At 45.4% G+C, this 12,877-nt stretch overlaps 1 protein-coding gene across 5 annotated transcripts in view; it reads left to right on the top strand.

The window, feature by feature from the left end:
• PXN (paxillin) overlaps window positions 1-12,724 on the top strand; it is a 62,286-nt gene extending 49,562 nt beyond the window's left edge. For 3 of the 5 annotated variants that reach the window (XM_083716997.1, XM_083716998.1, XM_083716999.1), the window contains 5 exons: window positions 2,770-2,940; window positions 3,313-3,486; window positions 7,152-7,233; window positions 8,036-8,184; window positions 8,902-12,724. In XM_083716997.1, the coding sequence (XP_083573123.1) occupies window positions 2,770-2,940; window positions 3,313-3,486; window positions 7,152-7,233; window positions 8,036-8,184; window positions 8,902-9,168 (843 nt within the window). In that variant the 3' untranslated portion in view covers window positions 9,169-12,724. Of the gene's footprint in view, window positions 1-233; window positions 303-2,769; window positions 2,941-3,070; window positions 3,139-3,312; window positions 3,487-7,151; window positions 7,234-8,035; window positions 8,185-8,901 lie in introns of all 5 variants that reach the window. The other 2 variants (XR_014558991.1, XM_083716996.1) reach the window with 2 other exon arrangements.
• Window positions 12,725-12,877: the final 153 nt, after the last annotated feature.

The following is a 12,877-nucleotide window of genomic DNA, read 5'->3' as shown; positions in this document are numbered from 1 at the left end:
ATAAAGTCGAGAAAGACTTTCCTTATCTCACACACCTTTGTAATACATTTAATGGACAGCCATTATTTCCATTTCACAGGTGTGAAGGTTTGGACTCTTTAGCTCTTCATGACTTAGCTAGGACTGGGGTGCAGGACTTTCCCTGAATCCACATCCAGTGGCCTTTCTGCTGGCTTTCTCACATCACTGCAGCCTTCAGCATGCTAGCACTCACTGTGAATTATGCTTTTCAGGTCTCATATGCTCCACCTCCGGAATGGGGCTCCCAAGTTCTTCCCGTTCGTCCTCCCACTCCTGAGAAGGCAGGGCATCCTCTCTTTTTTTCTGTAGCATGGTGTGTGGGAAACACTTCTCTTGGCATAGATTTGATTCTTGCATTGGTAAAATTGCAAGTTTTCCGCAGAAATGCAATTTTGTGCTTTTTCCTAAGGCTCAGCCTGCTTGTTTCTAATTAGTATGGGGAAGCAACAGTTGGTCTCTTAAAACCAGCATGATTTTTGAGAGCTTGTGGCATGACCTTTTCAAGGACGTGAATTTAGTGGCTGGAGAATGGGAGAAGAAGCAACAAACATTCATGCAGTTTACCAAGTAAAAAGTATGAATGTCTTCCCAGCATGTATTGAGCGAGGCATTTTTAAACAAGGTATCAAATGCTCAAATATATTTAACAATCCCAGTGAAGAGAATATATGTTTGTTAGGACTTGTCCTTTATTTTTTGCTGTGTTGCTTGAACATATGTATGTCACCGGAATAAAGTAGAATGATTTTCTGGGAGAAAGCATGCTGTGCCCCAGTCTTATCAGTCACCAGTCACCTGTGGCGAGTAAAAACTGACCACATGTTAACCAAGCAGGAAAAGATGTACAAAATCTGGCTTACTCTCTCTTCTTTTAGGCCATGACTAACTAACATGTGTGATCAGGTGGGCTAGTAAAAAACAAACAGACTACTAATATTTGCAGACTTGCATGTAAACCTGTCATTCTAACCAAGTCAGTAAAAAGTCCAGGAGGAATAGTTTGAAAACATTTTATACATCAACCTTTTCGAAGCTACGCAGGTCTGAGCCCATTCAGTGTCTTGATGGGAGACTTGTATTTATAGCACCTTGATTTCATTCATGGAAGAATATGGTGTAGTGGTTAGAGTGTTTGGCTAGGACCTGGCAGACCAATGTTGAAATCCCCACCTACTCAAGAAGCTCACTGCATGACCGTCGGCCTGTCACAATTTCTTAGCCTAACCTACCTCACAGGGTTATTGTGAGTATAAAATGGGGCAGGGGATGCATGTCGTACCTTGAGCTCCCTGGAGGAAAAGTTAGATAGCCAATATAATCAGTAAATAATAAATGGGGAATGCAAATATAATAAATAAAAGTTCTGCTATGTAAATGACTAATACCTACTCTGTGTCCTTTGGCATCACACAGAGCAGCCTTCACCAACCTGATGTTCCCTAGATGCTTGATTAATTTATTTGTTTTATTAAATTTACATGCTGCCCTTTCCCCTGAAGTGTCAAACCCTTTCTGTAATAAGAATACAAATAAAAATAAAATAAAACCAAATTTCAAAATTGGTAAAAACAATAAAACATCCGAAGCAAAGTTAAGAGATGATGGGAGTTGTAACTCAATGGCATCTGGAGGGCCCAAAGCTTCCTCATCTCTGCTTTAACCCTAGAAACATATAGCGAAGTTAGTGTGTACACATGTGAGGATCAAAGGCTCTTGTAAGTGTGAGGTGTGACTTGTAGAACAGCACACGCTTCCCATCTGCCAACCCTCCCTGCACCCCATGTGTTAATTGGAACAGAAGGACTTACACCAATAGACTGGCTTTTTTGTTTCTTTTTTACAAAACTTAATTTCTTTTGGACGTGAAACTGCCTACAGAGGTATAATCCTGAACCACGACACCTCACTCCACTGGGGTGTACATTTATGAACTCAAGCTTCATTGTAAATCATTGCCAGGGCACCCAGGAAAGTGACGTATTCCTAGAAGTTCACCACTTGGTCCCCATTGCGGTCCAGATCTTTCATTAATGCCTGTATCACTGCATCCTGCAATTTCAGTCCAATGGTGAGCTTCTGCTGTATCAGCTCCTTCAATTCCTTCTTGCTTAGGGTGTTCTTATCGCCATCCTTGCCGGCGTAATTGTGGAAGGTGACAACCAGCATGTCAGTAGCTTGGTCAAGAGGTGCTGCCATGGTGAGAGATTAGAAGCAGGATGGTCCAGTGCTGAGTGGCAGGAAGAGAAGTGGTCCACCAGTAGACTGTGTTATAATCAAAAGTACACTGTGGTGTAACATCTCACGATCTTAAACCAAGTCACACATTCCTTTGGCTGATGTTAGAGCTGGAATTGTCATTGTGTGGATGTCTTGCATATTGTGGCACTGGCAGAGAAATCTAATTTAGGAATACGGTTTTATTGTGTTTACCTTGGGAAACTTGAAAGCATGCTCTGAGCTCAAACAGCCTTCTCATTTTCTTTAATCTGCCTATGGGAAGAGCCTTTTCTTGTAACTACCTAATCCATGGGTCTGTTAATTCGAGGAGACTTGCTCTGACAAAACTGCTGGAAACCATTCATCCTAGCCTTCACTGTGATCCCTTCACCAGCTTCTGCAATTACACTGTCCTTTCTGTTATATGTTAATGGAGGCAGGAGGTGGCTCAGCGAACTTCCACAGGGAGAGAAGAACTTTAGCATGGTTCTTAACTTTAATAGTCTCTGCTTTGACTCTCTGTTGTTGCAGTTCATGTCCCAAGGGAAAGGTGGGAACAACTACCCATCCACGACTTCTCCAAAGCCCGGCAGCCAGTTGGATAGCATGCTCGGAAGCCTCCAGTCAGACTTGCATAAACTCGGGGTAGCAACGGTTGCCAAAGGTGTATGTGGAGCCTGCAAGAAGCCAATTGCTGGACAGGTGAGTGTCAAGGACAACCCCCACTTGTTGAGAGTCTCAAGCTACAACTGGGAGGGCTTTAAAAAATCATATGGATGAACGGACTGGCGATGCTGAAGAAACTGAAGTACTCTATTTATCCACTGGCTAGGTACGCTGTAAGCTCCTCCAGTGACCTCTACCCTGCCCATGAGGGACTGCCCTCTTCTGAGATGATAGGTAATTCAGTTTTCATGCTACCCCAGTCCAGGGATCCACCTGTTAGTAGAATGTTCTCTCTCATTTGTTCTAGACTCTGTGCTTTTTGATGTCTTTGTCACACATATGATGCCCATACTTGAGAGGTGGAGCATCTGCTGGAGCCAGGACCGTTTTTTCCTCTCTCTTTCCCAGGTTGTCACGGCGATGGGGAAGACTTGGCACCCTGAACACTTTGTCTGCACCCACTGCCAGGAGGAGATAGGATCACGTAACTTCTTTGAGCGTGACGGCCAGCCCTATTGCGAGAAGGACTATCACAACCTCTTCTCTCCTCGCTGCTACTACTGCAACGGTCCTATCCTGGATGTGAGTTCATGGCGTTTATGTGGTCTTATTCCTCTGGCTGTCCAAACTTACACTTTCTACCTTACCGATCCCGTAGCTATGCACACATTTCATTTGCTTGTGCAGTGGGTGACAGTAATCCCACCCCAGTCACTGTAGTTTAGAAAATTAAATGACAGTGGGGGATTTCGGCCCACTTCCAGCCTGTAGGTCTCCTCTGCATCCAGCCCAACAACCACTCCACAGGCCCTGCCCATACCCCCATGCTGCTGAACTGCAGTTTCTAATCAGCGGAGTAGTGGGGTTGGGGTTCATGGGGGAGGATACCTTTAAACCTCCCTTCCTCATAATCTTCCCCCAATCCTTGTGCTAGCCATCTGATCAGGGATTAATTTCTCCATTGCTGAGCTGTAATCTTGTAAATTCTGATCTCTGTGTGCATATAAGATCACAAGGCGAGAAGGTTTAGAGTATTTATTTTATTACTACTTTTCTACCCCAACCTTTCCTCCAAGGAGTTAAAGGTGGCACACAAAGTTCTCCCCCTCCTGTCCTTAAAGCAATTGTGTGAGGTAGGTTAGACCAGGGGTCCCCAAACTAAGGCCCACGGGCTGGATAACGCCCAAGGGACTTGTTTATCTGGCCCGCAGTGAACCCTGCCGCCCGCTCTTGCCGGCGCTGCACTGTGCGGCTGCCCACTTCCGTGTCAGAGGAGCACCGGAAATAGCTTGAGTGCATGCATAAGCGTTATTTGTGCATGCGCAAGCGTTATTTCCGGTGTACATCCGGGTTGGAGGAGGCCTGTGCACATGCGCACAAGCTATTTCCGGTGCTCCTCTGACACGGAAGTGCGCCGGAAATAGTGTGTGCGCACGCGTATGGGCACGCGCTCCTCCGTTCTCCGGCCTACTGCGCAATCAGCGCTGGAGACACCGGCCCAAGGTGCAGTAAGTTTGCTGACCCCTGGGTTAGACTGTGACCGAATGACTGGTCAAGGTCACCCAGTTGCCTTCGTGGCTGAGTGGGGTTTTCTACACTCTAACCACACCAATGTCCTAGTTCCACACTCTAACCACGCCAATGCACTGACTGGTGGAGTGAGCTGCTCATGGAGGAAGAGATTGCTTTCTTAATGGGTTGCTTGCTGTGTATCATTTATCTGTTTAACTTTTATAATGCTTTATATTTCAACCGAAATACCTGTCCGCATCCCAACAAAAATAACATTTTAAAAAATACAATACAAATTCTGCATTCCGTAGTAAATACAGTGCTACTGTTACTGCCTCTTTCTCATTGCACAGCACAGAAATGAAGTGAACTGGGTGTGTGAATGAATGGGTAGGGTGGGTGTGCATGTGGATGTGCTTGTACCATTATACATACAGTCCCTGGCTACTTTCCCCAAGGGAATATGGCCTTTGGGCTGCTGGGAGGGTGGAACTCTTCACCCTTGCCTATATACATGCATGGGCTTCCCTTAAAATGGCCAGTGAGCTCCTAGCAATGTCGTGGGTTCATGTTGTCAACACTGCTACATCAGTTTCCACATTTACTTACACGTGGCTACTTTTCGTATTATATGGAAATGCTCTAGTCGGACACAACTGGAGACTGGCAACACACACATTGGGAACAGCGAGTCTAGGAGTTAGACGCCCCCATGTGGCAGGTTGAGTGATACCATTCTAGTGTTAGCTTGGGTGTTAGCAATGGGATCCCCCCTCATTGTCCTCGGTTCTCGAACGTAATTCGTTCCAGAAGACCTTTCGAGATTCGAAACTATTGAAAACCGAGGCGGAAAGGGCTGCCTGCAAATTCAATTGAGAAAATTGAAAAACACACAGCAGAAGCCGTTCAACTTCCAAGGTGCGTTTGAAAATGGAAGCATTTACTTCCGGGTTTTTGGCGTTCGGGTTCCGAAATGCTTGTTAATGGAGGCATTCGAGGTACTACTCTATGTGAAACAGCTGGATTCTGTAAATACAGTGGTACCTCGGGTTACATACGCTTCAGGTTACATACGCTTCAGGTTACAGACTCAGCTAACCCAGAAATAGTACCTCTGGTTAAGAACTTTGCTTCAGGATGAGAACAGAAATCGTGCTCCAGCAGCTCGGCAGCAGTGGGAGGCCCCATTAGCTAAAGGGGTGCTTCAGGTTAAGAACAGTTTCAGGTTAAGTACGGACCTCCGGAACAAATTAAGTATTTAACCCGAGGTACCACTGTATAATAAATTGAGATGATCTGTCAAAACGAAGTAAAAGAAGTGAGATTAAATAACCATAGAATCCCATATATGTCTCTCTCCCCACCTCACCCGCCAGTCTCACCAGAAGGAGCATAGGAGCCTTATGCTAGGTCAAACCACTGGTTCATCTAGCTCAGCACTGCTTCAATGAGTGGCAGCAGCTCTTCAGAGTTTCAGGCAGGGGATACTTGCAGCCCTTCCTGACCAGGGAATGAACTTGTGCACTCTTGAGTGCAAAGCTGGTGCTATGCCACTGAGCTATGGAAAAGGCCCCCCTCTCCCTTATGACTGCCAATTTTACTGGCACTGAACTAGGGTTCAGAGTGGACACTGCACAGAAGATGCCGCTTAGTTAAATTGCCACATCCCTCGCCTACTTGCAAGATGCAATTCTCTAGATTCCTAGTGGTGATGCTCATGCCCTTCGGTTTGTCAGTTCCACTCTGCCACCAAGAAACCAGTCTTGGTGGAGGGAGTGGCATAGCTTGTCAGGAAAGCAGGCAGGAAGATCCTGAGGAATCTCAGGATCAATCCAGGGTAAAAAGTAAAGAGGTCCCTTGCAACTTCTTAGGCTGTAATTCGGACATATTTTACCCAAGGGTGTGCAAAATATGGAAAACTAGAATTGATTCATAACAACAGGCTTTGATTGTATCCTTGGCCATATTTGCAGATTTTAGATGCCACATTAAACACAACAACTGATGTATTGAAAAACTGCAGCGGGATAAGGAGAGGGATCAATTATATTCCCAATTTTGTGCTTGAAGGGAGGAGAAGAACTTTTGTTCACCTACATATTCGCACTCCATTCTCTTTTTCTTAGTTTTATCCTCATTTATGCCTTACTGTTTCATCTGTTTGTGTTCTACATGGGTGGGGCCCATGAGCAGACATACCACAGCAATCAGCCTTTTTAATCTCTGTACACATCCCAGGATGTCTATCTGTCTGCTGGGGAGTTCATTGACCTTCCAAAGGCAACAGGAGAGAGAGATCGAGATCGGAAATGCATGTTCATGAAATTCTGGGCTTAATCCAGCCAGAGATCACATTACAGTGGTACCTTGGGTTACATACGCTTCAGGTTACATATGCTTCAGGTTACAGACTCCGCTAACCCAGAAATAGTACCTCGGGTTAAGAACTTTGCTTCAGGATGAAAACAGAAATCATGCTCCGGCGGCACGGAAGCACCCCATTATCTAAAGTGGTGCTTCAGGTTAAGAACAGTTTCAGGTTAAAAACGGACCTCCGGAACGAATTAAGTACTTAACCCAAGGTACCACTGTATTGGGATGTTAATAGTCCAGTTTCCCAGGGTCAGAGGATTCCTCCCTTCCTCTCCTTGAAATGCACTCACCGTGTTTCCTTGCATTTTTTTTTTTTTTAAGTTTTGGCTACTCATTCATGGTTTATGGTTTCTTTATATCAGAAAGTGGTGACGGCGCTGGATAGGACATGGCACCCTGAGCATTTCTTCTGTGCCCAGTGCGGAGCATTCTTCGGCCCAGAAGGTATGGTCCCTGAAGGCTGATCCACAGCTTGCATGGCTTGCTTATTTTCAGATGTGTAAACTGTCTCCCAGGTATTGAGCTTGAGGTCTTGTGAGGTGACATTCAAGTGCTGCGAGTGGAATTTCAGCTCAGATTTGCCATTTCTCCCTTGCAAGTCATTACTTCATGTTGCAGACACTGGCAGTAATGGGCATGCATAAATAAGCTTAGCACAGGCAAACACAATCCCCCCCCCCGACATTCGGATTGCATAGACTCGTGTAGCCTTGCTCCCCAGGAAGTGGAAGTGTAGTGTAACCGCATTGTTCTCAGCCCCAATAGGCTGCTTCTTTGGTAAGTCCAATCCTGTTCATGTTTACATGGAAGCAAGCCCAACCCCATTCAGCAGGGCTTACTCCCAGGGAAATGCACACCAGATTGCACATTTGCAGTAGCCTGATGATGAAGAGTGTTGATTCCAGCTTTGATGGTCCTCTCCATTTCTTAGGAACTTTTGGTGATGGCTTTCTTTTATGTCTAGGCTTTTATTTTTGTTTATTTATTTTCTTCTTTCCCCCCTTTCTATCCCCCCACCAACTTTTTATCACATACAAATATGTGTAATTTTTAAACTGCTGTTTCTGTTTATGACAGCAGTAATTCTGGGGTGTAAATTTGTTCATTTTTATCGAATGTTTTCTATGTTTTTTGAGTTCCACATTCAGATTTGGAAAAACATTTTATAAATTCCTAAAATAAAAAGGCCAGGCAGATACTAATTTTCTTCTTTCCTTTTTTGCTGCTTACCCTTCTGCCCTGGCAGGTTTTCACGAGAAGGATGGCAAGGCCTACTGTCGCAAGGATTACTTTGACATGTTTGCTCCTAAGTGTGGAGGCTGTGCCCGGGCTATCTTGGAAAACTATATCTCTGCCTTGAATACCCTTTGGCACCCTGAATGTTTTGTCTGTCGGGTAAGAGCACTTCAGGAATTCATTCCCCTTCCCTTCCATTCAGCCAGCTGAGGACAGCTATCATCCTGACCAGTCTTGGTGTAACTCATGGGTCACCAATGCAGTGCTCTCAGGCACACAAGTGCCAGCGGAGGCCTTTCTTGATGACCACAGGGTTCCTTCTTTCTCCTGCTGAAATTATGCTTGTAAGAAGCCTTACATTGCAGACAATAGGAGGCTTTAAAACAACTTAATTGCTGGTGGTGGTAGAAGATGAGTGTGCATGGTTGCATTGAGTGTGCATGGTTGCAGTGTTTGCATGACGCTCACAACGGTTTCTCCAGTTTGCAAATATGCCTGGGGGGTTGGAAAGATTGGCAACCCTAGAGGGCTCTGAAGCGGGAGGATAAGTGCATCCACAAGTGCCTATCTGTAACAGCAAAAATGATACCTTATTCCATCAGTGTGACAGTACTGTACTTTGGAACTCCTGCTTATTGATATAATGCAGCCACCATCATTGTATTCTTTAAGACAGATGCCTGATGAAAACTATTCTGTTTTGGATGACCTATTTTGTTACAACTGTTCTTAATTTTGTTATAGATGTTTTCTTATCATGCTCTTATCGTGAGTGGTTTTCCAGAGCTGAGCTCTGGAGCTGCCCTCAGCTACTAGCACCATGTTTTTCCATCTCTGATACCTGATTGCAGTTTTGCTTCTCCTCCTCCTCCACAGGAATGTTTTACTCCATTCATCAATGGCAGCTTCTTTGAACACGACGGGCAGCCCTACTGCGAGGTGCATTACCACGAGCGCCGCGGCTCGCTGTGCTCCGGCTGCCAGAAGCCCATCACAGGCCGCTGCATCACTGCAATGGCCAAGAAATTTCACCCTGAGCACTTCGTCTGTGCCTTCTGTCTCAAGCAGCTCAACAAAGGAACCTTCAAGGAGCAGAATGACAAGCCCTACTGTCAGAACTGCTTCGTGAAACTCTTCTGCTAAGGCCAACATTCAGCATCGTTTTTGTTGCCTTTCCAGGAAACCTTGACTCTTTGGACATTGCCACAATTTGGCAACCTGTGGCCTTGGTGGGCTAATCTAGGAGAAGAGGAGGAGTGTGTGTGTGTGTGTGTGTGTGTGTGTGTGTGTGTCAGGGTGGGGTGGGATGGGGCAGGATGAGATGCTTACCACTGCTCTGGAAAAGTGGTAAATCCAGAGAACGAATCACATTGGACCATTCACTTAGAAGCTGTATTTTAGCAAGGAGATGCTGAGGCTGCCATTGATGCACCAGATGGACAGCTTAGCCAAGCCGAGGTGGTTTGAGTGGGAGGCTCTGTTTGGTTGTGGTGGTTGGTTGATCAGTTGATTGGTTGCATTGGTAGCAAAGGTTCAGGCAGTCAAATAAAAATGGTTTGGGTTTCAGCTTGGGGGCAGTGGAATTTAATTCTCCTCCCCAAGAATGCTAAAATAGTCAGGAGGGCTGAGAACCCCATTATGGATTCTACTTAGAAATGGGGAATGGGAAGGGCTGTAGCTCAGTGGTAGAGCATCTGCTTTGCATGCAGAAGGCCCCAGGTTCAGTCCCTGGCATCTCCAGGTAGAGCTGGGAGAGAGTCCCTGTCCGAAACCATAGAGAGCTGCTGCCAGTCAGTGTGGACAGCACTGAGCTTGATAGACCAATGGTCTGACTCAGTATAAGGCAGGTTCCCATTTTCCTAAGTTACCTCTCCCAAGAACACTGTGAAGGGTCAAAAGAGAGTAGCACTTCTTGCACTTCCACATGGCAAGGGCCACATTGGCAGATACTGATCTGTGCAAGACTCTTGGGACTGGGTGAGCAACTCCTTTCCTGCCTGTATCCCCCTCCAGGGAGATGAGGTTCAAACGATACTGGAAGAATGCCCAACACCCCTTTCTATCACCACCTGCATGTACAGAGTGGATCGCTGACTCTTGTTTGTACTTCTACCCAGGACATCTCCCCATTTGGGGATGTTAATTTCGCCACCATTTGCTGCCATCCACTCCTGAGAAATCATGAGAGTGAAAGTGTGCTCAGTGGGGCGGAAGTGGTATTTGTTTTATATGACAATCCAGAGAAGCAAGGCGTCCCAGCCTTTCCATGTTTTAGGCAGGGATGTAGCCTGTGTTGTGATTTTCTCCCAAAAGGCAAGAGAAGCTTCATTTAACAGCATTGACTTCTTTTGCCTGTCTCTCTCTCTTGCAATCACAAGCACATCTCTCACTCATGTGAAATATGCCCTAGAGAAACACAGTTCTGAGCAATAATTCTTTTTCTATTGACATAGTAAGTTTCTCAGTGTGGGTGTGGGTGTTCTTTCTCTCTTCTTGCCTCTCGTGATTTTTATGTCTGTGGGAGAGAGAGAGCGTGTGAATGACTTTTGCTATGAAACTGAATACTGTGTGTTTGGGAGAGATGCTGATTTCTACATTGAGTCTTGAATTCATAACAAAATGACTTTTAAATCTCTTGTATTGAAAATTTTAGTTTTTTGAAATGATTTTCAACAGATGACTTTCATACCTGACAATGTCTGGGCAGGGCCCTGGTTGTGCTGGTTCCTGCACCCGCAAGCCTTTGGTGCTTTGTTAAACACAACTATTAACATGACAAGTATTGTCTTTTTAAAACTGGGGTGGGAGAGGGGGAATGTGCAAGGAGCATGTATGTGTGGTTTTATTTCATTTTTTGCTTATTAAGTAGCTTTTCTATTGATCAGAGCTCAACTGGAACAGATTTCTTTTTTAAAAAATAACTTGTAAACTGCTGTATTTGGAATTGTTTGCCTTTCTCTCAAAATCAGAGCTGCAGATTTTTTTTTGAAGCGAGTCTTAAGTTACTCCAGCAGGGAGAAAGAGCTCAAATCTTACAAGTTTGGTGTCAAGCTTCATAATCTGTTTCAGAAGCTGATGCTGAGCCTGTGGTTTTAGCCCTCCCATACATAGTGTTAACATAGTTGACCAGCCTTTTTTTTTGCCCAAGTGTGCCATTACTCAACTTTGCAGTGTGAGACTGCTATGCTAGTGTATGCCACAGTGTGCATGTGCATACACTGCTGTACCTATGTGTCCTCTGGTGCCTTTACCTCTTGTCTACTGAGCCAGGGAGCAGGCAGCAGTATGGCATGGGAGGTATTGGCAGAAACACACTTTTGTCTCTGCCGATCTTCTGGGCCTTGTGTAACTCCACGTGCTATGCTTTGCCAGCCCTGACAATCTGCTGATACCAGCATTTTTCAAAGCGCTGTGAACTGTGCTTTGCACTGCAAACCCCCTTTGGCCCCAGTGCGCCTTTAGATGCCCTGTAGGGGGTGGTTTGGTGGGATGAATGAGGGAGGCCTGGTGGGCTGGAGGCTCTTTAGCCAGGCCCGTGGATCCTCATATTCCAGCCCAGGAATGCCATCAATTCCTATTGCCTCTCTTGCATGTGGTCCCCTCCACTACTGCAAGCTGGCCATTTGTACATTGGCGCCAACAGGCTGTCCTGAAAGCTCATGTCTGGATTGCTCAACTTCTATGCACATGTTCTTGCTTCGCCACCACATAACCATACCAAGCACCCAGGCAAGCCAAAGTAATATCGAGCTTTTCTCAAACTGCTAGGGGCAGGCAGGGAAGAGCCATGATTTTGTATAGCTGTTTCCATAACTTTTCTGCACCTGCTTGCCTCTGTAAACTAGGAATTTCACATAGGGGTGGAGAACAGGATCTCAGGCAGAGGACAGTGAAGGTGGGCATGGACTGAGCTGGGTGTGCTGGGCCACCAGCTCCACATCCCATAAGCTAGCCTGCTGCCCTCAACTGCAGCAGAAGATGCTCCCACTCACCAGCTTTGAAGTCTGATTCAGCTGCCACTCTGGTCAGCTTTTTTTTTAACTGGAATGGGAAGCTGCACTATTTTGTCCTTTGCGACCGGAGCTGGCCTTGGTTGGGGAATGATGAAAAACAATATTGGACAAAATGTCTGTCAGCTGGCGAAGTGATTCTGAGAGCGGCCGAGTGGGTCTTTCAGTTTTGTGGGAGAGGAAAGCCTGCATTGTTTTGCTGGTACCAGGCTGCTCAGGTTATAAAGGATTGTGTGAAGTTGGGCCTTTTGGAAGTCTGGGGTGTTGTTTTTTCTGGATCTGGGCATGAGGAGGTATTGCAATCTGAGGGAATGGCCTGGTGCTGCCTCTGATGGGTGTCAGATGAAGATACACCATTGTTTTTCTGAAAATACCCACTCTGCTACCATAGCTTTGTGACATTTTAGGCCTGGGGCATGGTTTCTTTTCTTTCTTTCTTTCTTTCTTTCTTTCTTTCTTTCTTTCTTTCGTTTAACTTTTTAAAATGCATCAGAATGAAGTGGGTCTCAATTAAAGCTTCAACAGAACTTCTGGGAAGGAGGAGGAGGAGAGATTCTCCTGTGGAATGACATTTCTCTCCCCTCTTCCTGTTTTCCCCTTTTGTAAACTTCTAACTCTGCTGGTTTTTTACCCCACTTTTAAAATTCCTGTGATGATGCTAATAAATTTTATGATAATTTTCAGTGTCATTGGTTGTGGCCTTTCTTAAATAAACAGTAAAAACAAACAAACCCCACTTTCATCATAAAACAGCAACATAGCAAATATAACAGCATACAAACCCCCACAATATTTCAGTACTGTAAATATAACATTAATTATGGCAAGGGGCTTGACAATTT

This window comes from Podarcis gaigeae (assembly GCF_964106915.1).
Source record: "Podarcis gaigeae genome assembly, chromosome: 16".
Lineage (NCBI taxonomy): Eukaryota > Metazoa > Chordata > Lepidosauria > Squamata > Lacertidae > Podarcis > Podarcis gaigeae.
The sequence above is the reverse complement of the archived record's forward strand: the minus strand, read 5'-3'. Positions and strand labels throughout refer to the sequence as shown.